General features: G+C 40.6%; 2 protein-coding genes across 2 annotated transcripts in view; one reads left to right on the forward strand and one right to left on the reverse strand.

Annotated features, from left to right (window-relative positions):
- The first annotated feature begins 142 nt into the window (after positions 1–142).
- napgb (N-ethylmaleimide-sensitive factor attachment protein, gamma b) lies at positions 143–6,390 on the forward strand. The gene is made up of 11 exons (XM_088428668.1): positions 143–322; positions 457–524; positions 1,177–1,261; positions 1,339–1,356; positions 1,447–1,587; positions 2,030–2,096; positions 2,174–2,244; positions 2,315–2,393; positions 3,734–3,813; positions 4,345–4,474; positions 5,685–6,390. Exons 1-11 carry the CDS (start codon positions 267–269, stop codon positions 5,832–5,834), a joined length of 945 nt encoding a protein of 314 aa, XP_088284794.1. The 5' UTR covers positions 143–266; the 3' UTR covers positions 5,835–6,390.
- A 2,681-nt stretch (positions 6,391–9,071) lies between these two features.
- piezo2b (piezo-type mechanosensitive ion channel component 2b) overlaps positions 9,072–24,021 on the reverse strand; it is a 54,928-nt gene continuing 39,978 nt past the window's right edge. Inside the window, exons 33-54 of the mRNA XM_088429932.1 lie at positions 23,564–23,667; positions 22,377–22,475; positions 21,975–22,095; positions 21,588–21,659; positions 21,291–21,457; positions 21,009–21,202; positions 20,224–20,397; positions 18,552–19,259; positions 17,498–17,756; positions 17,206–17,385; positions 16,415–16,733; positions 16,221–16,353; positions 15,957–16,104; positions 15,317–15,528; positions 15,081–15,239; positions 14,088–14,235; positions 13,505–13,693; positions 13,318–13,410; positions 12,252–12,541; positions 12,096–12,175; positions 11,169–11,364; positions 9,072–9,722 (exon numbers count right to left, since the gene is read on the reverse strand). Coding sequence (XP_088286058.1) covers positions 9,470–9,722; positions 11,169–11,364; positions 12,096–12,175; positions 12,252–12,541; positions 13,318–13,410; positions 13,505–13,693; positions 14,088–14,235; positions 15,081–15,239; positions 15,317–15,528; positions 15,957–16,104; positions 16,221–16,353; positions 16,415–16,733; positions 17,206–17,385; positions 17,498–17,756; positions 18,552–19,259; positions 20,224–20,397; positions 21,009–21,202; positions 21,291–21,457; positions 21,588–21,659; positions 21,975–22,095; positions 22,377–22,475; positions 23,564–23,667 — 4,298 coding nt within the window. The 3' untranslated portion in view covers positions 9,072–9,469. The remainder of the gene's footprint in view (positions 9,723–11,168; positions 11,365–12,095; positions 12,176–12,251; positions 12,542–13,317; positions 13,411–13,504; positions 13,694–14,087; positions 14,236–15,080; positions 15,240–15,316; positions 15,529–15,956; positions 16,105–16,220; positions 16,354–16,414; positions 16,734–17,205; positions 17,386–17,497; positions 17,757–18,551; positions 19,260–20,223; positions 20,398–21,008; positions 21,203–21,290; positions 21,458–21,587; positions 21,660–21,974; positions 22,096–22,376; positions 22,476–23,563; positions 23,668–24,021) is intronic.

A 24,021-nucleotide genomic window follows, 5' to 3' on the forward strand; every position in this document is an offset into this window, starting at 1 on the left:
TAATCGCTTCTGCTTTATATTACTTTCAATAAATACTCATTGTTTGAACGGAATATGTTGAATATTCTAAGAATATAATTGAGTGCAGAGCCGGTCTTGAACACGGTACGTCATAGCCAATTTTGTCCCTTGGAGGCTCCCGTAGGCTGCGCAATTGCGTGACGTCATACACGAGTGGCTCCCAGCTAATCCAAACATCGACGACAGACCTCCACTGCTGGTCGATCCATCCCCGAACCTTGGTGGCATTGGCGTTAAACGACGGCATGGCTGCCCAGAAAATAAACGAAGCACACGAACACATAGCCAAAGCCGAGAAATGGTGAGCGTTATGTTACGTTTTACGTTTGATGTTAGCTAGTGGCAGCTAAAGGGCCACTGTTGTGTTTTCATGCGACGCATTGACAGATGAATGAATGCGGGTCATCGATTGCTCTATCGATTGATTTGTTGCAGTTTAAAAACAAGTCTGACAAAGTGGAAGCCGGATTTTGACAGCGCCGCATCAGAATACGCTAAAGCAGGTAATGATGGAGGAAAGGACGCTAAAGCGGCTCACACACGCACACACCGATTTTTTTACTCTAGCATCTTAAACAATAATATTTTCTTGCATCCCCACTCATCTAAAAACATCATTCCGATTACATTTTTGTATTTGTGGAATATCAATTGAGCTGCAATTTCTACTTGTTTTTCACACAACAAATACAAAAAAACAGGTGAGTCATGATTGGTTGTTACCTGAGTATCTGTGATGTCATATTCAGGCGACATCCATTGACAAAATGGCTGTGCACTGAAATGGTTAAAAACAGGTGGATTTTGCTGCATGATTCATGTCAGAATGCCATGTTTAGACTAGTAGGGGTGCATAGACTATATTCATGTAGAGAAATTACAGGGGAATTGCCACAGCAACTGCGGATTTGCATATTTGCAGATTGTTTTTACTTCAGGTTTATTTCTATTTTGTACATTAATGGGAGTTGTCTACTCTCATATTTTGTGTGAAATGTATTTTGAATATTCATCAGAATTGTCAAAATGTTTTTGTAAGGAAAAAGTGCCAAATCTCTTTGATTTTTATTTCAATCAAGGAAAAGTGGTCAGAATTTGTGTGTGTGTGTGTGTGTGTGTGTGTGTATAACCCCGTTTGCGATGTTTTATTTCCAGCCGTGTGCTTCAAAAATGCCAAGCAGTACGAGCAAGCCAAAGATGCTTATCTGAAGGAGGCCGAATATCACACGGAGAACAAAACGTATCCTCAACTTGTCCTGTTATTCTTCTGTCATTCCCTCTTTTATTTGCTGTCTTTCTTTAACGTGTCCTTTACAGCCTTTTTCACGCTGCCAAGTGAGTGTCTCTTCATTCTTTCAGAACACACAAGGTGTTTTTATTTATTTTTATTTTTTTAATTTTAATGCGTTTGTCTCAATCCCGCAGGGCTATCGAACAAGCGGGCATGATGATGAAAGAGCAGAAGAAGATGCCCGAGGCCATCCAGTACATTGAGAAGGCTTGCATGATGTACATAGAGAATGGGACGCCCGACACCGCCGCCATGGCGCTGGACCGGGCTGGCAAGTCAGTATGAAGCACACACAAACTGAATAAATATTCCGGGCTGGAGGGGGAAATTTCGACCAAGTCGGGTACGTAGAGCAAAAATTGACCTGCCTCAAAACTTTGCCAGAGCCATGTTTGATCATTTCCAGTTAAAATAGTTACAAAAATAATGTAATCATCATTTAAAGCAAAGTGTAATGGGCACACAATAGTATTTCAGAAAAAAAGACCACCTTGACATTTGGCTCTAATCTTTGTCTTGTTGCACCACTTGGTCAAATGGCTGACATCGTTTGTGTATTTTCTATGTGGCCTTGAATTAGATTAGATTAGATTAGCACATTTAGCTCCCCAAAAGAACTAATTTCCCCCAAAGAACTGTATTATCATAGCATCTAATGTTGAGCTCAGTGTTTCAAGTCACATGTTAAAACTGAGAGTCCATCTTTGATATACGCAGGTTGATTGAGCCCCTCAACCTGGAGAAAGCTGTGGACTTGTATCAGAAGGCCGCCGGCGTCTTTGAGGTACAGAGAAGATGTTTTTGTGTGATGATGAGGATGACGCTGATGTGAGTCTGAATTGCGTTGCGTGCCGGCTGCAGAATGAGGACCGCCTGCGGCAGGCCGTGGAGCTGCTGGGCAAAGCGTCCAGGCTGCTGGTGCGTTTGAAAAGGTAAGTGGCCGCCGCATTGCTTGCGTTCTTCTTCGTTGGTAACGCAAATTCTGAATTTGTACTGACAAAGATTGGATGACGCTGCCGTGGCTCTGCAGAAAGAGAAGAACATGTACAAGGAAATTGAGAACTTTCCCATGTGCTTCAAGGTCAGCTGCTTCTTTCATTGGCAAAACAAAAACACGCACACACACACACACACACACACACACACACACACACACACACACACACAAAATGGTGATTTGGGAGGGCAGAGTCAAATCCTTTTGCTCCATTAAAGTCTGCTTTCTACTTGTTTGGATTTGGGAAAACGTAGCAAAAATTTCTTTGATATTTTCAGTCACCTTTGTAAGTGTTGCACGATTGAAAAATGTTAAAGTGTAAAGCAATATGAAAATGGCTTAAATTTATTGATTGATGACAATGGCATCTCTTGCATCACATTTAGATGAAATTATCGTGTTAATGTAAAATATGATTTCATATAAGATGGAAATTTTATTTAGGTATATTTTAATACATTCTACTAAAGTCATCTAATGCATGTCATTTTGTTATAATTTATCTACAAAAATACTTTCTGCATTAAAAAGGTTATTAAATTTTATTAAAAAAATAACATTTATAATAAATACATTATAAATAATATATAACATATTAAAGCTTGTCTTACTTCCTTTTTTAAAAATGTTTATGCATCAATTATATTTTTATGAATTAAATTACATGTGAAATATAAATGTAAAAGCATGACACTTTTAAGAGGTACATGTTTTAAAATGTAACATATTTTTGAGTTTTATATTTGATCATTTAAAAATGCATCACATTTGAAAAAGGTTTTTCATATGAATAATTAAAATTAAAATATTTGTATTTCCCCCCCCAATTTTGTTAGTTATATATCACTAGCATCAAGAGTAATCCTCCACTCTCTAAAATTGAGACCCTAAAAATGGCAAGTTTGTCTGTTAGCATTGCATTGTGGGAAAAGAGCAAGCAATTTTTAGCGCTTTCAATAATTAGTAATAATAATAATGATAAAAATAGCTCCCTACACCTGGGACCTGCCCAATAGTATAGATTAAAAAAAAAAAAAAAAACAACTCCCAAAAATCTGATTTATAAAGTTATGCACCTTTATTAATTGAAAATAAATACACAGTCCTTTAGAATTTGGTTGTATTTTCTAAAATGTAATCTCTTTTGTGGGATATTTTTTAATTCATTCTCTTTATTATTTAAAAATTAAGATGACCTCACATGCCTGTCATTTTTTAAATAGAAATTCTTTAAATCAGTGCTTCTCAAATTCGGCTCCCATTTTTTTTTTTTTTTTTTTTTAACTTAGACAGGCTTTCCTTCAGAAAGTGACATGAGAATGTGCTTGCCAGAACAACAAACATGGTGAAAATAACAATAACATTAACATAATTAACATAATGAGCTGAATACTACTTGTTTGGGGGGGGTGGGGCTTGTTCAGAAAACGACGGCCCAGGTGCTGGTCCACCTTCACCGAGGCGACTACGTGGCGGCCGACAAGTGCGTCAGAGAGAGCTACAGGTAGGAAGGAAGCCTTCATCTTCATTCCAGATGCACTCGCACATTTTGGTTTTAATCTATATTTTTTTCATATTGCCTCACCCTTTGCATCACGTTTAACATCAACTTTGTGTTTCCAAGGGCGGTTTTGAAGACAACTTGCAAGTTCAGTATTTTAGCCTGAAACTTGAAGTCAAATCAGCATTTTGCGGGCCATATAAAATGATGGGACGGACCGGATCTGGTCCCCGGGCCTTGACTTTGACACCTGTGATTTAGACAGCATCGGTTTTTGGAAACCTTATATACTATTTTCACGAGCAGTTACATGGAATTCCAAAACAAAAAATGACATTATTTCACATGTTTAAGCATTTTAAAATCAAAATTAAAAAAAAAAACATTGAATTTGAAATATAAAAAGTGCAAACTTCAATTTCAAAATTCAAAATAAAACGATTCGTTCAATAGGTTTAACTGTGTATTAACAGTTCAATTGATTTTTCACGGTAAAAGGGGAAACTCAGACATTAAGAATTATTTTTTTTGCAGTCTGCCGGGTTACAGCGGCAGCGAGGACTGCGTTGCCATGGAAACGCTGCTACAGGGCTACGACGAGCAGGATGAAGATCAAGTGTACCGTGTGTGCAACTCACCTCTGCTCAAGTACATGGACAACGACGTGAGTACAAAATAACAGCAAGCAATGCGCCAGCGCTTCAAGCTGGTTAAAAAATTAAAAAAAAAAGCTCTCCATCGACGGTCCCAGTCGGAGTTTATTTTCAAGAAGAAAAAAACTAAAGAGAAAACATGTCGTGCACGTTCGTTCAGGATGCTATGCTAATGCTAATACACGATTCAAAAAGTCGTAGGAAGTCTAACAAATAAACGGCACCGATGTCGCAGTGTTGTAAAGTATATTAGAACGCAATTATGCAGAGAAACTACAATTTACTACAGGCACCTTAAGCGTCTTTATTCTACAAGTATGTAAAAATACACAAGGAATTTACAATGCATCCAAAAAAACCTTAGTGAGCAGTTGCTAACATTTTCTGTTATTATACTGCCCCCTAAAGGCAAAGAAGCACAATTTCATTCAATTCAATGGGGAAGATGATTTCAGATATGATTGGATTTTTATAGAAAGTAATGGATAATGTAATTTCATATTTTTATACGATTTGTGAAGTAGTTGCTTTTAAAAAATGTTAAAGCAGTAACTGGGTCAAGAAACACATTTTTTAAATGATAAGACTTTTTTTATGGGGTACCTTTTTGCTTCATTCTTGGCAAAATATTTTTCAAAAATATTGTGTAAATGTAATAAGTTGTAAATGTTATAAGTCAGAATAATTTAGTTGATTTTAAAAATGTATAAATGAATTTCTTTTATTTAAAAAATAATTCGACAACAAATGACAAGTGCTTGTGTCTTCATTTGGTTAAAAGAAAAGAACATTGGGTTAGCCTTTTGCAAAAATAAGTCACAGCTTTGGAAAATATTACAAAGAAAAATGATTACAAATAAAAAAGATTGTTATAGATTTTTTACATTAATTTAAAAAGATGTTTGTCTTCCTTTTTTAGATTTTCACATTTTATTTTCAAAAACATTTGTCGAGTGAAAAAAAAGGGAGGGTGCTTTTTAACGTTGTGTGAAAAATGTTTTTTCAGAATATGTAAAATAGTAATATTGACAAAAGTGTAAAATTTACAAAAAAATATACAAAACAAAAAATTCTATATTTTTTTTCACCAATTTTAGGCAACTTTTGAACTTCATATTTAAAGCCTCTAAAAAAAACAACCCAAAACGTAACCTTCATAGAATGCCTAACTTTAAAAAATTATTTAAAAAAAAAAACCTGTGTAATGTAAATTTTTTTCAGTACGCCAAGCTGGCCATTTCGCTGCGGGTTCCCGGCGGAGGCGGCAAGAAGAAGAAGGCCGGCGCCGCTCCAGCAGGGGGCGCTGGTGGGGAAGGTACCGCAGCTGCCGCTGCTGACGACGAAGACGAGTATGAGGGCGGGCTTTGTTAACCTTGGTATCATCCCGCTAAAATTCGCTTGACGGGCCCAAATCATGGGATAAAAAAAAAAAAAGGATAACATATATATATATACACACACAGTATATATTGTTGCAAATAAGTCTTGATAAGTGTTGAGATAAGAAAATTTAATTTAAGGAGGACGTGTGGAAGTTTCTGCTTGTTGTCATGTGCATGTGAGTGTTTGTCTGTGAAAATGAATCAATAATAATAAATCAATAGAAATAATTGCAGAAAAGTGTGCATCATATTGCTGTCAAATTCCTCTAATGCACCATGGTGCAATACAAAGAGTTCAAAGGTCAGTCGGCAGACACTTCTTCCTCTTGTCTACTACCTTCGGCTGTGCGTACACCTCGCCAATTTCAAGGCATTTCAACCTAAAATGCTGTCAGCTTACTGTTTTTAAAGACAATTTTTGGTTTGTGTGGGTTTTTTTTTCGTTTTGTGCTCTTACCTATGTGTACATTCCCCCAAGAAGTAAATACTGTATCTGATGTACATATCATGTCAACATGCACCAATAAACAGTCCATTCGGTGACATTTTTTGGCTGGCTCTTTTAATTTTTTTTGACCATGTGTAGTGAAGTAAGTCCTGTTTTTAGACATACCTAAAAAAACATGAACAGTAAGTTGGTTTAAATAATCAAATGTAATAATTTTTTTAAAATTAAAACACCTATCCATAAGGCAGTTAAAAAAATTCATTACAGGTGTAAGACCACGTGAAGACCATTTATAGTAAAACCTTTTTTTCCTAGATAAAAAAAAAAAAGGCCATGTATAGCAGGGCTCTTTTTTGTAAAAAAAAAACAAAAAAAAAAGTTTTTTTCAAATGATCAAAAAAGTTACCATGTATAGTAAAGCATGCGTCGTAAAAACTATGTAAAAGAGTACCAGTAAAAGAATTAGTAAAAGACTAAAAAACTAGTAAAAGAACCATCTATTGTAACGGTTTAATTTCCCCCCCCCCAAAAAAAACATGGGTAGTTCATTCATTTTTTGTGTTTTTTAAATGAAAAATAAAACATGTACAAGGCAGTTGAAAATAAAATCATATTATAGGTGTTTAAAATAAAACACAACCATGTATAGTGAGACTTTTTTTTTTTTTACAAAAAACCCAAAACATGTTTTTTTTCTAAATTATATATATAAAAAAAAAACCTCCCATGTAGTGAAACCTTTTTTCCGAGATAAAAACCATGTATAGTAAGGTGTTTTTTTTTTTTTTAGTCATGAATCATTGAATGAACTATAAATGGTAACACTGTTTTTTGTTAAAAAAAAAATCCCAAAACGCATGTAGCTTGTTGTAAAACTGTCATTTCAAAAAATTATATGACCACGTATAACAAAAACATTTTTCTCATGAAAGACAACCATATAGCGATTAAAAAAATATGTATAGTAAAGGCATTTTTTTTGTTTGTGTAAAAAGCATGTATAGTATGGGCTTTTAACCACAAAAAAATTCCATCTCAAGGAGGTATTTTCTTCCCAGAAAACAAAACAAAACAAAAAAATTACCATGTAGAGTGTATATATCCATATATCTACATATACAGCTTTCTGTATATGCTGTAAATGATTTCTAAAGAAGCTTCTAGATGAACCTGTGATTTTACACCAGATGCTCTAGATTTACATATAAATGCTGAGATAACTGCTAGTGCAGTGGAAATTTGTTGAAATTCCACTGCCTCTTTCAATCAAGAGTGCCATCTAGTGTCATCAAAAAGTATTACAATTTATTAATGAAGTTTCATTTGCCGGTCATCTACTACTTGGTTGCTGTTTTGTTATTTATTTAATTATTTTTTTAATAGAAAAACCCCTCTGAAGTAGTTTTTTTCAGCAAAAAATGTCAATAAAATGACAATAGTATCAGTCAATATCAGGACTATCAAAGCGTGCCCTTCAAAAAGTCAATGGAATCATCCTCAGGGTTGTGATTTCAATATACAAAAATAAAAACAAAACGCACAGCCATTGACCTTTGACCTCTGCCTTACGAAAGTGGCCAACCCCTGCGAACACAAATGTTGTGAGGCGCCATTTTGGTTTTGTCACTTCCACCACAGCCTTTATTATCATACACACATCACATTTTCACTTGTATTTCCCAACTCTTGTGTATTTGCAATGAAAATGAACAATAATGAAGTGCTTGTCTCATGCTACAATGTCCCACTAATGCATCGTTTGCTTCGGATTTATTTTCAACTTCTCACCCCGGATGGAGAGGCTCAGCTCGTCTCAGCATGATTCGGAAACTGCGCAATGATCAACTGGCAATTTAGTCCGTTTTTTTGTTTTTTTTTGCCATTACGCTGACCATCATTTTTGCAGTAAACGTTACATACGCATCATGCCATTTGCAAGAATGAAAAAGCGCTTCCTGAGAGAGGTGTAAAAGTCGTAGAAAACAAACAAATGAGGCACCCATAGCCGACTAGTAGTTGCCATGTTCAAAATGTTTCCTTAAAACAAGAGAAAAATACACATAATTTTTCAGAGAGCACATTGGTATTTTGTATGGTTTTATTGTCAACAGTAGATTAAAAATGACTCAGGCAATGCTAATTATTAGGCTCATGAAATGAAGAACAAGAAGTGGCTCTCCCAAATAAAAAAGTTCTTACATGCATTCCGTCCTTCCACATATATGCATCCAAAAAGAAAACCCTAATGATTTTTACTGTTTGTTTTCTTTACTTAAAAAGACAAAAACATTAAAAATAAAAAATAGAAAAAAACCCATAGCAAAAGTATTTTTGTTTTATTTGGATGGTTAATATCAATAAATTAAAAAAAAAAGGTGACAAAGAACAAAAATCGGTTTACTAGCTTCCTCATTTTGTAAATGAAAGAAAATCCTTAACACAGAATAATCGGTTGCGTCAGATAAAATTCTCACAAAATTTGCAGAAACAAAATTGGAAATAAATGAGTGAAAAACAAGAATGCATCAATTTTAAAATGTTTGTCTTCAAATTCTTTAATTAAAAACAATTCTTATCCAAACACAAAGTAATTGGGTTATATAAATACTGTAGAGAAAAAAAAAAACACTAAAAATAGTGTAATTGTGTGCTTCCAGCACAACATTTTGCCATATAATATGCCTAATATATATATATATATATATATATATATATATATATATATATATATATATATATATATATATATATATATATATATATATATATTAGGGCTAGGAATGAATTTTATGAAACGGATGCATATGTGTTTGTCAGTTTCCGTGCAAATTTTGTGAGACTTTTTGTTCTTTAGGAACGTAACCTTGAAGCCCTCACATGATGACACAGATACTTTTTTTACATGTAAGAAGAGCACTTCCTGAGAAAATTGTATGTTAAGACCTGCTGAGAAATCAAGAGGCATGAAGTCAAGTCTCGTCATAGAAGTGGTTCTCCCAAATAAGAAACGTTTTTGTGTGTGTGTGTGTTGCAGGCGTCCATATGAGTGATGAAAAAAGTATTGCACGCTCCCCTGTTGCAAGAGTTCCAGTCAGAGAAGAAGAATTGTGCTCATTTGGTTGGGGGAAGCCCTGGCGCGAGCGTCTTAGAAAAACCTCTTTTTTTTTTTTTTTTGGTCACTGCGTCTTCTCGCGCGTCCACTTGATCATGGTCTCGGGCGAGCGGTAGAGGAAGATGAGCTTAGCGTACATGTCCTCCTCCAAGTCCAGCTCGCCCGTCTCGCGCACCAGGAAGATGTCGGTGCACAGCTTGAGGATGCGGTCCACGTTGGGCAGCTCCTCGAACATGATGGTGTGCGAGATGCCGCTGAAGAACTCGCGCACGAACTTGCCGATCACCAGCACCACCGACGCGTACAGGCCCATGATCCTGCATGGCAAAAAAAGAAAAAAAAAGAAAAAAAATGGTCTGATTTATTTTTCCGTTGGTTGTTTAGCCTCCAGATTCCGCATTTTTAATCCACATTTATTTTTATTGTTGACTCTCAGAATGTCTGGGTTATTAGCAAATGGTTTGCTAAAACAATAGCTCGAAATATTCAAGTGGAAAAATTTGGACCATTTTGGGGTCATTTTCTTTCACATCATTCTGGCAGAATTTTAGCCAAGATATGGCCCACTCCTACGAGCGCGACAACTAGGCGCTTGTGCCATGTTGAATTTCCACATGTTGTCACCATCTGGGTGAAATTTCAGCTTCCTAGTGTCTTCTTTCAATGCGCCACCTTGGATGTGAAACGCATTTGATGGAAAGATCAAAAGACTGGAGAAAATACTGCACTTAAGTGTTAAAAAGTGTTTTTAAACATTTTATTTTGATCAACTATTTATTATTATTTCTATCAGTTATTTATTGTTTTCTTTTAAATATTCTTTTAATTATGTGTCAAGTGTCATCTGCCTCTCCAAATTTTATAGAAATGATATGGAAAAAAAAATTCAAAAGAATGTAGAAAATGTAGTAGATTACCTTTGAAATATAAAAAAAAACAAGAAAAGTATCTGAAACATCCATAAAATTAGCAATTTTGTCCCCAAAATTCCATGAACTTTTGCACTGGATGTTTAACATTGGATTTTCTCCAAATAGTGAGAAGCTAAAATAAATTATTTGAATAAGCAAAGTGTTTTTTTTTTCCTTCTTTAATGGCTAAATTTTGGAAGTTTTGGATTTGTATTGAAAAAAAAAGGGAGAGGAGTAAACCAAAATTTCAACGTTTTCACAAAAAAAATAAAGTAAGATATGTCTTGCTGTTCTCAAGATGTTGATGTTATTAGGGAAATATTTACTGAAACACAAAAAACATATTCAAGGTGCAAGGATTAAAAAAAAACAAAAAAAGAGTGCTTTGGTTACAAATTTTGAGAAAATAACTGTCAAGTGTTTTTATAAATGTGCTGGATAAATGAAGAAAATTCAGAAAAGGCACGGAACTGAAAGTAAATAAGACTCCCTGAATTTTTTTTTGGGGGGGGGGACATTTGAAACCTTATCCCCGCAAATACATACATTTTCATTTATGTGGTTTTACCATTGATTTCCTCTAAATTGTCGGAAGCAAAAAAAAAAATAAAAACCCAAAAACTATGTACATATGAATGTTTTTCCTTTTACGTCTAAATTTTGTACTCTTATTAAAAAAAGTTTTTGTTTTCGGTTATTTTTCCCCATAAGTGATGGATCAAGCCCCTGGAGAAAAACGTCGATTAAAAGAAGGGTGGAAAAGAAGTTTTGCGTTTCTCCAAAATAAATAGCAAAGCGTCTGGGTTTTGAGCTAAAAATGCGCTGGAGTTTGTATGTGGAAAAGGTACCCACCCGTATCCGGCCAGGAAGCCCAGGCTGGGCGGGCTGACTTGGTCGCTGAAGACGTAGAGCTCCAGGCGGGCGTCGCGGTTCGGATTCTTCTCGATGGGTCCGCGTTCCGTCTGGTTGACGATCCACCACTCCTGCAGCTGCCGCTGGGCCGTCTTCACCTGCTGCAGGCTCACGCTGATGTTCATCATCTTCTCGTCTGCGGCGGGCAAAACAAACAAATTGACGGAGGCGGGAAAGGGCTCTCCTCACGCGTCTTTTGCGTGGTGGCCGATTCCGCTTCATTTCAAAGTCAGTCGAACGCTTTTTTTCATATTCGACAAGCAGCGTTCTCTTGCTAGTTGTTATTGTTTTGTCCTGACGTCATGAAGGGGGCGTGGCAGCCACACGGCTTTAGTCAATGAGACGTTTCACTTCCTGGTTAGTATTGTCGGTGCAGTGGACCCCCGGTGTACGACGTCCCCGCCTTACGTTTTTTTCAGCTTGCGACATTTTAGTGCTTAATTCCAAGTAGAATTGGTTAGCCAAAGATTGCTATTGATGTTAAAGAGAGAAGTAAGAAGATGATTTACATGGAAACGACGCTGGAGATAATCAAACACTATGAAGTTAGCCTAGCCTAGGCTACTAGGGAATATGGGCAGAACAAGAGCCACTCAAAGGTAAATAAATCCTCTCTATATTTTTTATTTATGATGTTATTTAATCGTATACATGTATATTATGTATAGGTAGCACTTACTATACTATTTTGCTGCCAATATTAATATGTATATCCAATTTTGATGTTTTTAACCGGGGTTCTAAATGTATTAGCTAATTAACATAGGTTTGGATTGCCCGCCATACGAGCCCAACCGCGGGACGGATCAATCGTAAAGCGGGGGCCCGGGCAAGGTTAAAATTAAAAGCGCAGGAAGCGGGCCCGACCTTTGTAGAGCTGCTCGACGGGCTTGGCGTCCGAGTCGCTGGGCGCCCGGATGTAGCGCGGGAAGATGTCGCAGAGAGTCCTGCGGGCGCAAGAGGGAAGCGTGAAATCCCAAACGGGGGGCGGGCCGGGCCCGGCGGGCGCCCCGGTCCACTCACACGTGGGCGTGGTCGTGGTCGCCCCGGAGCAGGAGCACCAGTTCGCGCTTGGTGTGGTTGGCCAGGTTGGTGACCCGCTTGCCGGACGCCTTCTCGGCCTTGGCGCCCAGGCTGAGGTTGCGCTGGACCGACCAGGACACGGTGACGGGGAAGTCCTCGTCCAGGGTCAGCATGTCGATCAGGGTGTTGCGGCTGGGCGGGCTGATGGTCCAAAGGGAGTTGGAGCTGCCCTTCAGCTCGGCGATCACCAGGTCGCCCGGCATGTAGCCGCCCAGCCACTCCAGCGCCTCCTAATGGACGCCGTTTGTACTGCGCTTTTTAACTGCATCATATTGTTTTTTTCTCTCCATTTCGTTTCTTCGATCGTTTTCCTGGCGGCGTCAGTCACTTTTCTTAAAGGATTGCATTTGGGCCTCAATTTGTCCAATTTTGAAATTTGACATTTTCTCCCAATTGAATTAATTGGCTCCATCTCATCTCTTCCTTGATTTTTCATAAGAGGATTAGGTCCAGTGAAGAAAAAAATGAGAGAATTGGCAAGATTCTGATTTCTATCTCAGAATTCTGACTGAATCTCAAGATTTCAGGTTTAAAAAGATCATTCTCTCTTTAAAGCGAAAATTCTGATATTATTCCGAAAATTCATGAAACCAAAGGAAGCAAAAATTCTGACTTCAAAATGACTATTCTGAGAATGAAGTCAAAATGTCAGAATTCTCATTTGAAAGAAATAATTCTCACTATCCTCATAATTCCGGTCAAAATTCTGACTTATTCTCTGACGTTTTAAACCAAACAAAGCAAGAACTGTGATTTTAAAAAAAGAATTCAGCAAATAAAGTCCGAGAAGTCGAAATTCCCACTTCAATACCAGGATTCTGAGAATAACGTTCCCACTTTAACGTCACATTTCTGAGAAGAGTCAAAATTCTAACTTGAATTGATAATTCTAAGTGCTCACTTAAAAATCACCATTCGAACTGTGCTATACCATTTTGAGAATTCAGTCAGAACGCTCAGAATAAAATCAGAATTCTCACTAATGTCCGATTTCGGCGAAACTCACCTCGTCGTCGTTGTAGAGTTTGACGAAATTGGTGAAGTCCTTTTCGCTGACTTCCTGCAGTTGTTTCTGCTGAGCGCTCATGGTGAAGATGGGCTGCAAGAGGAAAAAGGAAGGAAGAGGGAAAAACAAAAAACAGCGTTACCGCATTTTGTAACGTATTTTTGTTTTGTTTTTTTTCTGTGCCCACCTGGAAGCCGGCCAGCGTGATCTCTAAGGAGACGTCCAAAGGCGGGTTGACCACGCCGGCCACCGATTTGACCAGCGACATGAAGAGGAGCGGGAACCACACGATGCAGATGAGCAGCATGACGATCATGCCCCCCATGCCGTACTTCACCACCTTCTTCTTCTTCTGGCCTCGGGGTTGGGGGTACCTCTGCGTGTTGGGGGCGGGGCAAACATGCCTTTTTAGATTAGCAGCTACCTTCAACAACAAAACGGCAATCGTTCGCTGCCAATGACGGTTATAGATGTTAAAAATCGAACTATGGAAGCTGCGATCCCAAGATTTTTCTCACGGATTTATTTTATTTAGATCTGGGAAGACTGGCTGCATTGCTAATGTAGTCATCCAGATTTTGCGTTTTGTGCTTTTTCTTAACACGCGTTGGCCGTAGCGCACGAGCGAGCTTCAGAACGAGTCGTGTTCGAAGGGGAACAAGGAAAATAAAGTTCAAGCAGGAAATGACTTCAAGCAAGACTTGGCAAGCCCATTTCCCGCTCGGCTGCATTTTGCAAAATGTCACAAAGCGCGGATTTGATTGCGGCACCTTCTCCGACTCTCGCCAGCATTTGAGGATAAAGATGTGAGCGTAGATGTCCTCCACGCAGATCCAGCTGGACAGAGACAGCGACGTGTCCGTCCACACCCAGTCCATCACGGCACGCAGCTCGGTCAGGAAGGGAACCATCCGGAACCTGACGACAACACGCGCTTCTTGTTATTTGTTTTTTTTGGGGGGTAGGTTTTTTTTTTTTTTTAATGTCCAGTAGGGATGGGATGGGACACAAACCTCCGAGACGACACGTCTCCCGAGATTGAATCCATGAGAACGAAATAAGATTTTGGCAAAGCTTGCACAGTAAAAGTTTCATTTTTTATATTCATTTTTTTTTCTAACGAGACACGTCAGAACCACAGACACATTTGACTCAGCCCGGTATGATCAAAAGTGATCAGTAGCAACGGAAACCAAGTCAGGGTGTCAGCATCAAAATCTGCAGCTTTGATCAAAGTCTCTTTACCTGCCTGCGGAAAGTAACTCGATTGCTCTCGAGCGCTGCTAGCTAGCGGCTAATTTATGCAATAGACGCCGCGCTAAATGCTGGCAGCAGGCGCCACACAATTAAATGCCAACGCAATTAGGACATTTTTGGTGCATTTGACTGAATGCGATTTCAGAACAACATTGGGCGTGATTTCCTTTTTTATATCAAGAGCAAAAAACAAAAGAAACTACAAAAAGTTCTCACAATTGTTGTGACATGCTTTTCTTGGAAGAATGTAAAAAAAAAAAAGCCTTCCCAAGGCACTGGTGACCATACAGTGTCCATTTAGTATGATAAAGTTTATTTTGAAGCATTGGCTGGCCTTCTCACTTCTTCTGGCGAGGTGTTTTACTTTTACAGCGCATCCCATTGCACTTGAGGCCCAAAGAGCCCCAAAATATAAAAAAATCTCACGCTATGCAGCGCCAAGAACGGGAAATCTCATGGCGTTTTAATCTGGCGAGATCTCGTCCCATCCCTGATGGCGTTCTTACCCTTGAAAGAGGAAGAGGTTGACATAATTGTAGCTCTTGGTGAGAAAGTTCCCCAGGACGCGGGTGGGATAACCGCAGCGGATCTGATAGGCCGACAAGCCAAAGTAGATGCACTTGACAAAATACCACATCTGCGCCACGTTGTTTTTATTGAAGCGCCTTGGTGGAAATAAGACGAGAAGACGCCATCAACTCAGGACATCTGACGGCGAGACTGAAAGCGGACGGCTTCTTACTTCTCGGTGACACCCGGCAGGATGAAGAACATCCAGAAGTGGATGCCGAAGACGAGGAAGACCTGGAAGATGACCTTGCCCATGACAGATTTGCGCAGGTAGAGGGCCCGGTCCACCACCATGGTCCCAAACTGGATCAGGACCATCACCAAGAAAGGTCCGGGGACCTGATCCTCGGACAGGGACGAAGTGATGTCTGCCGCCGAGTGTTTCTAGAAAAGACAAAAAAGATGAAAAGTGGTACTTAACCTCAACACGTCTAACCAGCGCAAAGCATATATTGGATGCAAAAAAAACTGAGACAGAATGCTGCACCATCTATGTCAAATTCATTGCGGTTTCTATTTTCTTTGTATTTCATGTTTTAAAGAAAATGTATGTCACTGGTGTCAATTTATGACAAAAGTAAAGAATATAAAGTCACACAAACTTTTACAAATGAGTCACAAGAAACGGATAAAGCAATACGATGCTTCATGTTCCAATGAATTTGTTCTTAATCTGAAAAGAAACATGCACAGTTCCTGACACAGAAAGTTACAATTGATCCTTTGATTTAAAAAAAAAAAAAAAACGTTCATGTACCCCAGGGGTATTCGTACATCACCGCTGTAAAAATCTGCGAGAAGGCAACACCTACCCCAAAAGCCCAGAAGCCAAAGACAATGATGATAAAGTCGACGGTGTCGGCGAGGAACATGAGCACGTAGACGTCTGTCACGGCGCTGTATTCGGGATGGATGAGATCGTAGAAGAACTGACGCATGGGCACGTAGAGCTCCATGAACCTGAAACGAGACCGTCGAGCTATGAGCTTTTCATGTGAACTTTTTGGCGTGAAAATGGCTGTTAAAAAAAAATCTTAATTTGAAGGTATATTTTGAAAACTGGTTTAAAAAGACACTTTTTGACGATGAAGGCTCTGGCCTTGAAGAGCTGCTCCCTCAGCTTCTCCAGGATCATCTGCTTCTTGCTCTTCTGATGCACGCTGGCTTCGCTGCCGTCCTTGCGGCTACTGGCGCGGGACGTGACGCTTTCTGCGGAGACCATCCAATCAGGAACTGAGGTTCCCGACGCACTCCCTGAATTTGACCTCACCCCGTTTGGCTCGAGCGGACGATCTGTGGGAGACGTGCGAGCCCCCGCTGGAGCTGGTGCGCCGCTGGAAGGTGGGCTGCTGCGGGTGGTGCAGCTGCACGTGGCCCGAATCCATGGAGGTGCCGAAGTTGATGGAGCGTAAGGTGTTGGTGGAGCCCCGCCGACCACGCGCCCCCGAGGAGGCGTTGGTGGTGGCGGCGGAGGTGGGCTCCGACTCCCTCTCGCTCTCGTCTCTGCGGCTCCCCTCGTCCTCCGACTCGCTCTGGTGGGACGCCTCCCTCCTCTGCTTGGGGTTGTCCTCGTCCCATAGCCCGTGGCACTGTGGCGGCACGGGGTCACATTCAATGCCCTCGCCAGCCTTTTTGGGGCACTTGAGTGCTGCTAAATGCTAACACTGCTAGCATCTATTGCTGCACCGCATAATGAAATGTTAGCGTTATGAAGTCTCCTTTTCAGCATCCTAAGCAATTGAACTTGATTTTAGGACAATGTACTGTTGCTGTCATGGGTGATGAGTCAAGTCAGATGCTACAGAAGGCATTGCATATATTATTTGAGACGAGTGTGTTACTGAGGTGCGTAGCATCAACACACATTGCCGCGATTAGCTTGACTTCTTTCTGTACACTACATAAACGGGTACCTAAGGCAGAAAAGAAAAGAACATTGCTTGAGGATTTGTTTCCCTAAAACGGACACAAAATCTCGTAAATCTTTTAAGTCCGGTCACTCATATCGCAAGGCATCTTGGTATTTTATTTGATTAGAGGAGCCATGTAAGTGACTTTTACCTTGAGGATGGACCTGTGGAAGAAGAGCGCCAGGAGTTGCACCAGGTCATAGTGGACATAGCCGTCTTTCTTTTCCACACCGATGATATTGGGCGGGTGGTACGGGTTGTCCTTCTGTAACTTGTTCTGGTTGAAGGGAAAGAAGCCGAACTGGAAGAAGTACTTGATGACGATGGTGACCTGACAATCAAAAAAGGAAATATTCACCTAAGACAATCGGTTTTAGTTGCTAATGTTTATGTCTATGTTGTCGACAAATGAAGGAACAGATTTGCTTGTTTGATTCCGGTACCTCGGTGTAGACGATGGCAGTCATCCAGTAGCGCTTGCTGGGCCGCGGCACCGACAGCATGGCCCACAGGAAGATGGTGACGGGCAGCACCAACGTGGCAAAGTTGGCCGACACCATGTGGTTGATGATGATGACCAGGAAGCAGACCATCTCGGAGTGCGCCACCAGCATGTTGTACAAGGCGTAGCACAGCTGCAGAACCAGAGGCTGGCTCTGGTAGAACTTCTCTGACTGGTCTAGCTCCTCGTCGTAGAACATCCTGTCGATAGATGGAGCAAAGGTGGATACGGGGTTCCTCAAAGTACTGTGCTAGACCCACTGCTATGTACCTTATTAGCATAAAATGTTCAAGTCAAGTTTAAAAACTGTTTAAGGTTTGTCCAGGTCAATTTAAATATCGCTCTAAAACTGACTAGGTTACTTAAAATCGGTTTCATGTTTGTTTCAGGTCATTCAAAAACACACTAGAGTATCCATTTCTGGACAAATTGTGAGTCAATGCTGAATGGAAAATGATTGAAACCCTAACTTTGGTTGCAAACATTACTTGCAAACTTTTACCTTATTTTGAAACCTGACTTTGACACCCTAACAAGAGTTCGAAACCTGAATCGTAGTTTGAAACCCTACTGTGCCACCCAATCCAAGTTTGAAACTCTACTTTGACATTCTACACTTGTTTGAAACCATACTTTGAGACAATTACCCTACTTTGAAAACATAACCCAGGTTTTGTATGCATGATCAATCTTCATGGAAAACCTGGCCTTGTGGGTAAAATTTGGGTAGAAAAAACTTCATCCAGGTGACTTAAAAAAAACACCTTCAAACTATTCCAGTTAAACAAAAACTGCTCATCCCCATAATTTAAAAGTAATTAAAATGTTGTCAGGTTTACATTAAAACCAGTTTAAACTAGTCAAGTTCATTTCAAAACTGGTTTCGGCCTAAAGGTAAAAGTGTGATTAGTACCAAATTATGTTTTTTATGTACGACATGAAAGGTAAAATAAAAACAATAATAAAATGTAAACACCAATAGTTTGAGGTCTTACTTGTTTAGCAGCAGCTCGCTGGCTGTGAGCTCGGTGGTCATGGAAGGCAGCAAGATGTCGGACCTGCTGTCCGAGCGGCTGTCAGAGGTCATGAACATGCGGCGCCGTCTCCTGTCCACGTCGCTGTCGTCATCGCTCATCTCCAGCCGGTCGAAGCTGACCGCCTTGCTGTAGCTGGGTGGCACGTCGCCGTCCGACGTCTTGGACGCATCTGTGTCTTTGGCGCACTGGAGAGCTCCGGCGGGAGAATCCTGCTGTCCTCCTGCTCCGTCATCGCTCTCACTGACGGTGTCCTCCAGGAGTCGGTTGGAGGCCCCTTCATCTTGGTGGAAAGATCCCCAGATGACACTCCTCTCCGGTTCCTCGTCCCGTCCGTCATCGCTGAGAACGCGCCCCTCCTCACGTTCGACTTCCTGTCCATCGTCGCTGAGAACGTGCCCCTCCCCACGTTCGACTTCCTGTCCGTCGACGCAGAGACCACTCCCCTTCTCGCTTTCTACTTCCTGTTCGTCAACACTGAGAACATGGCCCTCCTTGCATTTTACTTCTTGTCCCGCTTGCGTTTCCTCCTCGCCTTCCTGGGGCTCCGCTTCAGATATGTCACATGCGCCGCCATCCTCCTCGGGCTCCTCCGGGTCCTGGGACTTCTGAGGAAGGCGATCCCGCGCATCCTCCGCTTCTTCCTCTATGGTTTCCGTGGTGCCCTGCCTGGAGGACATGTCTCTTAAAATTTGACCCGTTCTAATTTCATAGATCATTTTCAAACCAGTTCAAAATCAGTTTTAACCGTATACACTGCAATTTCAAATCAGTTTATGGCACGTTCAGATTATTTTCAAAGCTTCTAGTTCTAGTTGAATCCAGTTTAAAGTATTTCTGGGTTACCTTAAAACCAGGATAAAGCTCATCTTAAATATTAAAATTCATCTAAACTTCTAAAGCTTTTCCAGTTGATATTGAAACCGGTTTAAGTCAATTTGAAATCAGTTTAAAGTATGTTGGTGTTTCTTTGAACCGAGTTTAAAGGTCGTCTAGAATTATAGAATCTATTTGAAGTTTATCCAGTTCATCTTGAAACAACTTTTAAGTGTCAAACTCATTTTTTGAAAGCCTTTAAAGTTAATCCAGTTAGTGTCAAAGTTATCTTGAAGCTTGCGAACATAATTATGAAAGATGTTTTTAAACTTGACCTGTTAATTGTCTTCACATAAATTGTAGGCCAGTATAACGCTTTCTCAAATAATTTAAAAGCAAATTTAATGTTTGTAAAGTTAATTAGTTACTAAAATATTTTTGATAGGTCAGAGATCCGGCAGGTAATTATAATCATTTTCAATTTCTAAAGTTTTCTAAAACCATTTCAAACCTCACCCAGTTAATTTACAAAATCAAATTGAAGTTTTCTCTGATAATTTCCAACTGAGTTAACCTCGGTCCAGTTTATTTTAAAACCAGGATAAAGCTTGCCCAATTATTTGTAGCACATTCAAAGTTAGACCGGTTGAATGAACAGTTTAAAGTTAGTCCAGTTCAACAGAAGCAAAATGTTCTAATCTTCTCCTTGGTATGAGTAAATAATACATGATGAAATATGAAACATGCAGATGACAAGATGGCTGCATGGACGCCAAAGTGCGTTGCGCGTGCGTGTTGTGTCCGAGGAGGGTTGCACCTGGACACGAAGCTGCTGCCGCTGTCCATGGAAGAGTTGGACATATCCAGGCCATACATCTTGCGCAGTTTGGGCCGCGCCCTCTCGCTGGTTTTGGGGATGCACTCTGGCATTCCGTCCAGGTCCTCCAGCGTGGACTGACGAGAAAACAGCGTGGTGGCCTCTGTGTAGGCGCTGGGGTATGGCGATGAAGGTGGCGGCGGGTGGAAGGAGCGGAATGACATGGTATGTTAGCGCTGGCTGAGATGGACTTCAAATCTTGTTTTAATGTCGTGATAGGAACAGTGGGTGTTCCTTTTCAAATTAAGAACAAATTAAATGGGACATGTAGCAACTTATTGCTAAGTTGGGTTATGTTGACAGTGAATGCCTTCATTTGGTTAAGCTTTATATGGATGCATGTAGTCATTACAGATGACTTTCAAGCAGACAAACCAGAAAAAATAAAAATAAAAATGATGGTACATGATCTATTTTCTGGAGTTGCTGAATAAAATAAATCCATAGATGTCACAACAAATGTACTTTATAGGTTTATTATATCAGAGCACTCTGGGTTTTTTTTTTCATTAAAAAATCCTTGCCATTGATTAAGGAGTAAAAAATATTTCACAAATACATAAATTATGGGGCATTTTTCTTCCCAGCAACTTTTGTTGAACAAGGTGCGTATATTTTGCACATTTATTTCAGTGCTTGAGCCATGAAGAAAAAAATGAGAGTGAATGCGGGCAAACCAAATGAAGTATCGGATGGAAGTATCTTGAAAGTAAATCTGGGAGTACCTGGATATGCTGTCCCTGGAGGCCGTGGAGGCCTGGCTCTCCATCGGGTAGCCCCTGTGCCGCCGCCGGGCCCTTGACGAGCTCCCCGCCGACCCATCCTCGCTGAGCAGGTCCACGCTGGCCTGCCGTGACATGTTGAGTCGCATGGCCTTCTGGTAGTACACGTGGATGCTCTCCCTGGACGGCACGTTGCCCTATTGGAAGTTGAGAGCGGTACGGGAAAAGCTGGGGTATCAATTCATTGGATTTACTCAGCCAGGACGCTTGAGTGCAGCAGGTTACCTTCTTGACCTCCCTGGTGAGCATGCAGCGCTCGATGCGCAGCACGGTGGAGATGTCGATGTATTCGCGGCACACTTCGTTCATCCAGCGGGTGAAGCTGTCCACCGTGGTCTGCAGCAGCACCCACGTGAACTTAATGATGTTAAACACGCGCTTGAAGATGTTGTCTGCACGACAAGTTCGGCGAGGTTAAGAGGAGGGGCAGGAGACAGCGGAAAGAAGAAGAGGAAGAGGAGGAAAAGAAGGGGAAGAAGATAAGAAGAAGAAGGGGAACAGGAAGAAGACCACAAGGACAACCTGGACCCGAGTTGTTATCGTCTTGTTCAAGGCTGTCAGACAACTCGTCCATTTCGATTCCTATGTGAGCTTCTGCAACAAACAAAGAGAGTTCAACTTTAAACCAGATCATTCCATTAAGTTTCATACTCATCGAGATGCTTTCAAAAACAGCCCAAAGTCCATCACTAGTATTTAAAAAAAAAACAGCTTTGGGTTCGTTTTGAATCCAGTCTAAAGCTTGTCTACTTCATTTTGAAACCAGTTTCAACCTTGTTCAGTTCATTTTAAAACCAGTTTGAAGCGTGTCAAAATTATTTTTAATAATTAAAAAAAAACACTTTTAAATCTTTATTTGACTTATTTTACTTTATTTTACAGATTCCCCCATTACCCCCTTACACTTACCCTCCTTTTTGCTCTTCTTGCGTCTATCTCCCTTGGTGTATTTCTTCCAGAACTTGCGTTTCTGTTTGGCCCTCGCCTTCAATGCCGCTTTGGGGTCTTTGATCCACGTGTGGTAGAAAAACTGGTTTAAATGAAAGATGATTAGAATAAATGAAGGACGCACTTGCACGGACGGAAGCGCAAGTGACTGGTTAAGAGAATAAACGGGCGAGACGTGCATTTAATAGGTTACAACGTTTCATTAGCCCGTTAAATCACAAAACAACAACAAGCAAAAGGTCACAAACGTTGTCACAAGCACCACTTCACATGGACTCAATGGCGTGGCAGCAAAACACTCAAAATGGACGCCAGAGGGACTTTGTCGCTCATGCACAAATGGCAAGACAGCCGGGTGTTTACCTTTCCTAACTTCACTACATACTGAAGCACAGTTTTAGGCAGCCTTATGACTGACTTGGGCAAAGCCAGAACGGCCGACACAAACTTCCCGATAGCTCGCTATAGATGGAAAGAGAGAAGGAGGGGAAAATGTGACGTTGGGAAAGGGATAAACGGGTTGAGGGAAGGTGAGGAGAATACACACAGGAGTCAAGGTAAAGACAGATGCAGAAAAGACAAAACGAGGTTACCAGTGGAGATGGAGAGACATGACAAAAAAACACAAGTAAAAGAGGATTAGTAGAAAATCACAGACCAGGGTTCTTATTAAAGCAGACATGTTGGGTTATAAATGTTTGACTTAAAAGCTTTTTTTGCGCTTCCAATAGTCTAAACACAGCATTCTAATTAAGTCATTCAATGCCAGCTATTTCCAGACCCTGCTTTAATGTATTTGAAAATAAAAATATCAAAAATACCTAGGATTAAACAGAAAAAAAATATTTGAAAAAAAATACTAAAAATGCCTAGCATTGAAAAAAAACAACTAATGTCTTCTCTCTGTAAAGACGTAAATATCTTTTTGGGATTGAATGAGTAAAAATTGCAGTTGTAGAATATGAATTAAGCACTTGTCCACTAAAATATGACATCACAGTTGCGCAAGGTTCAGGTAATGACCACTCATGGCTCACCCACTTTCTGAGTTTGATCTCGTGATGTTTGCAAGCTGGGCTGTGATTGGTTGCTAGCTCAGTCGCCCCAAGATAATGTCAGTACTGTAAAGACGTATAAATACATCTTTGGGATTGAATGGGTTAAGGTACAAAATCCAGCCGTTGTTACCATCTCAGGAGGCGGCCATTGTATCACTGGCTTTGGCCCGAAAGTGACATTACGGTTGCTCAGGATTCAGCTAACAACCAATAAGGGCTACAGCTGTTTTTTGATTTATGCTGAGCCTTGATTGGTTGTTACCTGAGCTCTGAGCAACTGTGATGTCATTTTCAGGAGACAGCAAGGGACAAAATGGCCATGCTGAGACAGGCTCTGCTGCTTAACTCATATTCCACAAAAGCAGCATTAATCAGAGTAACGTCTTTAGACGAGTGGGGATGCACAGAACATCTTGTTGTAAATAATATTTTTGTAGACCACCCCTTTAAGAAGTGAGTTAAAAGTGTCAATTAAATCTCGGCAAAAAGCACCTGGAAGGCGGACTTCCTCGGCGGCTCCTCGTCTTTCAAATCGTCCTCCTCCTCTTCTTCCTCGCTGTCGGTTTCAAACAAGTAATACTCGCCGCTTCTAACCACTGACGGGGACAGCACAAGGTTTACTTTGGAGGCGCACGAAAACAAGGTGGTGCGAAAGGAAAGAAAACTCGACACCGAATCGAACATGACGAGCACAAGGCGCTGATGTGATATGCGTTTGTCATTTGAGTCGACAGCAGAGTTGAAAGCGACAAGGCTGACTTGTGTCCTTGAACAGAAGTGCGACTGAATGGCTGGGCGGGAGGTGAAGGTGGGGGGGATGCTGGGGGACGGGCGTGGCAAAATTGGGAGCGCTGGGTAGGGCTGCAATAGCCGACATGATCCATAACCAAGCAGGGAACCAGTCTTTTAAAGAACAAAGGGAAAATAAATATAAGAATTCTCTGCGTAGC

Source organism: Hippichthys cyanospilos, chromosome 12 (assembly GCF_059441005.1).
Source record: "Hippichthys cyanospilos isolate Australia breed blue-spotted pipefish chromosome 12, RoL_Hcya_1.0, whole genome shotgun sequence".
Classification (NCBI taxonomy): domain Eukaryota; kingdom Metazoa; phylum Chordata; class Actinopteri; order Syngnathiformes; family Syngnathidae; genus Hippichthys; species Hippichthys cyanospilos.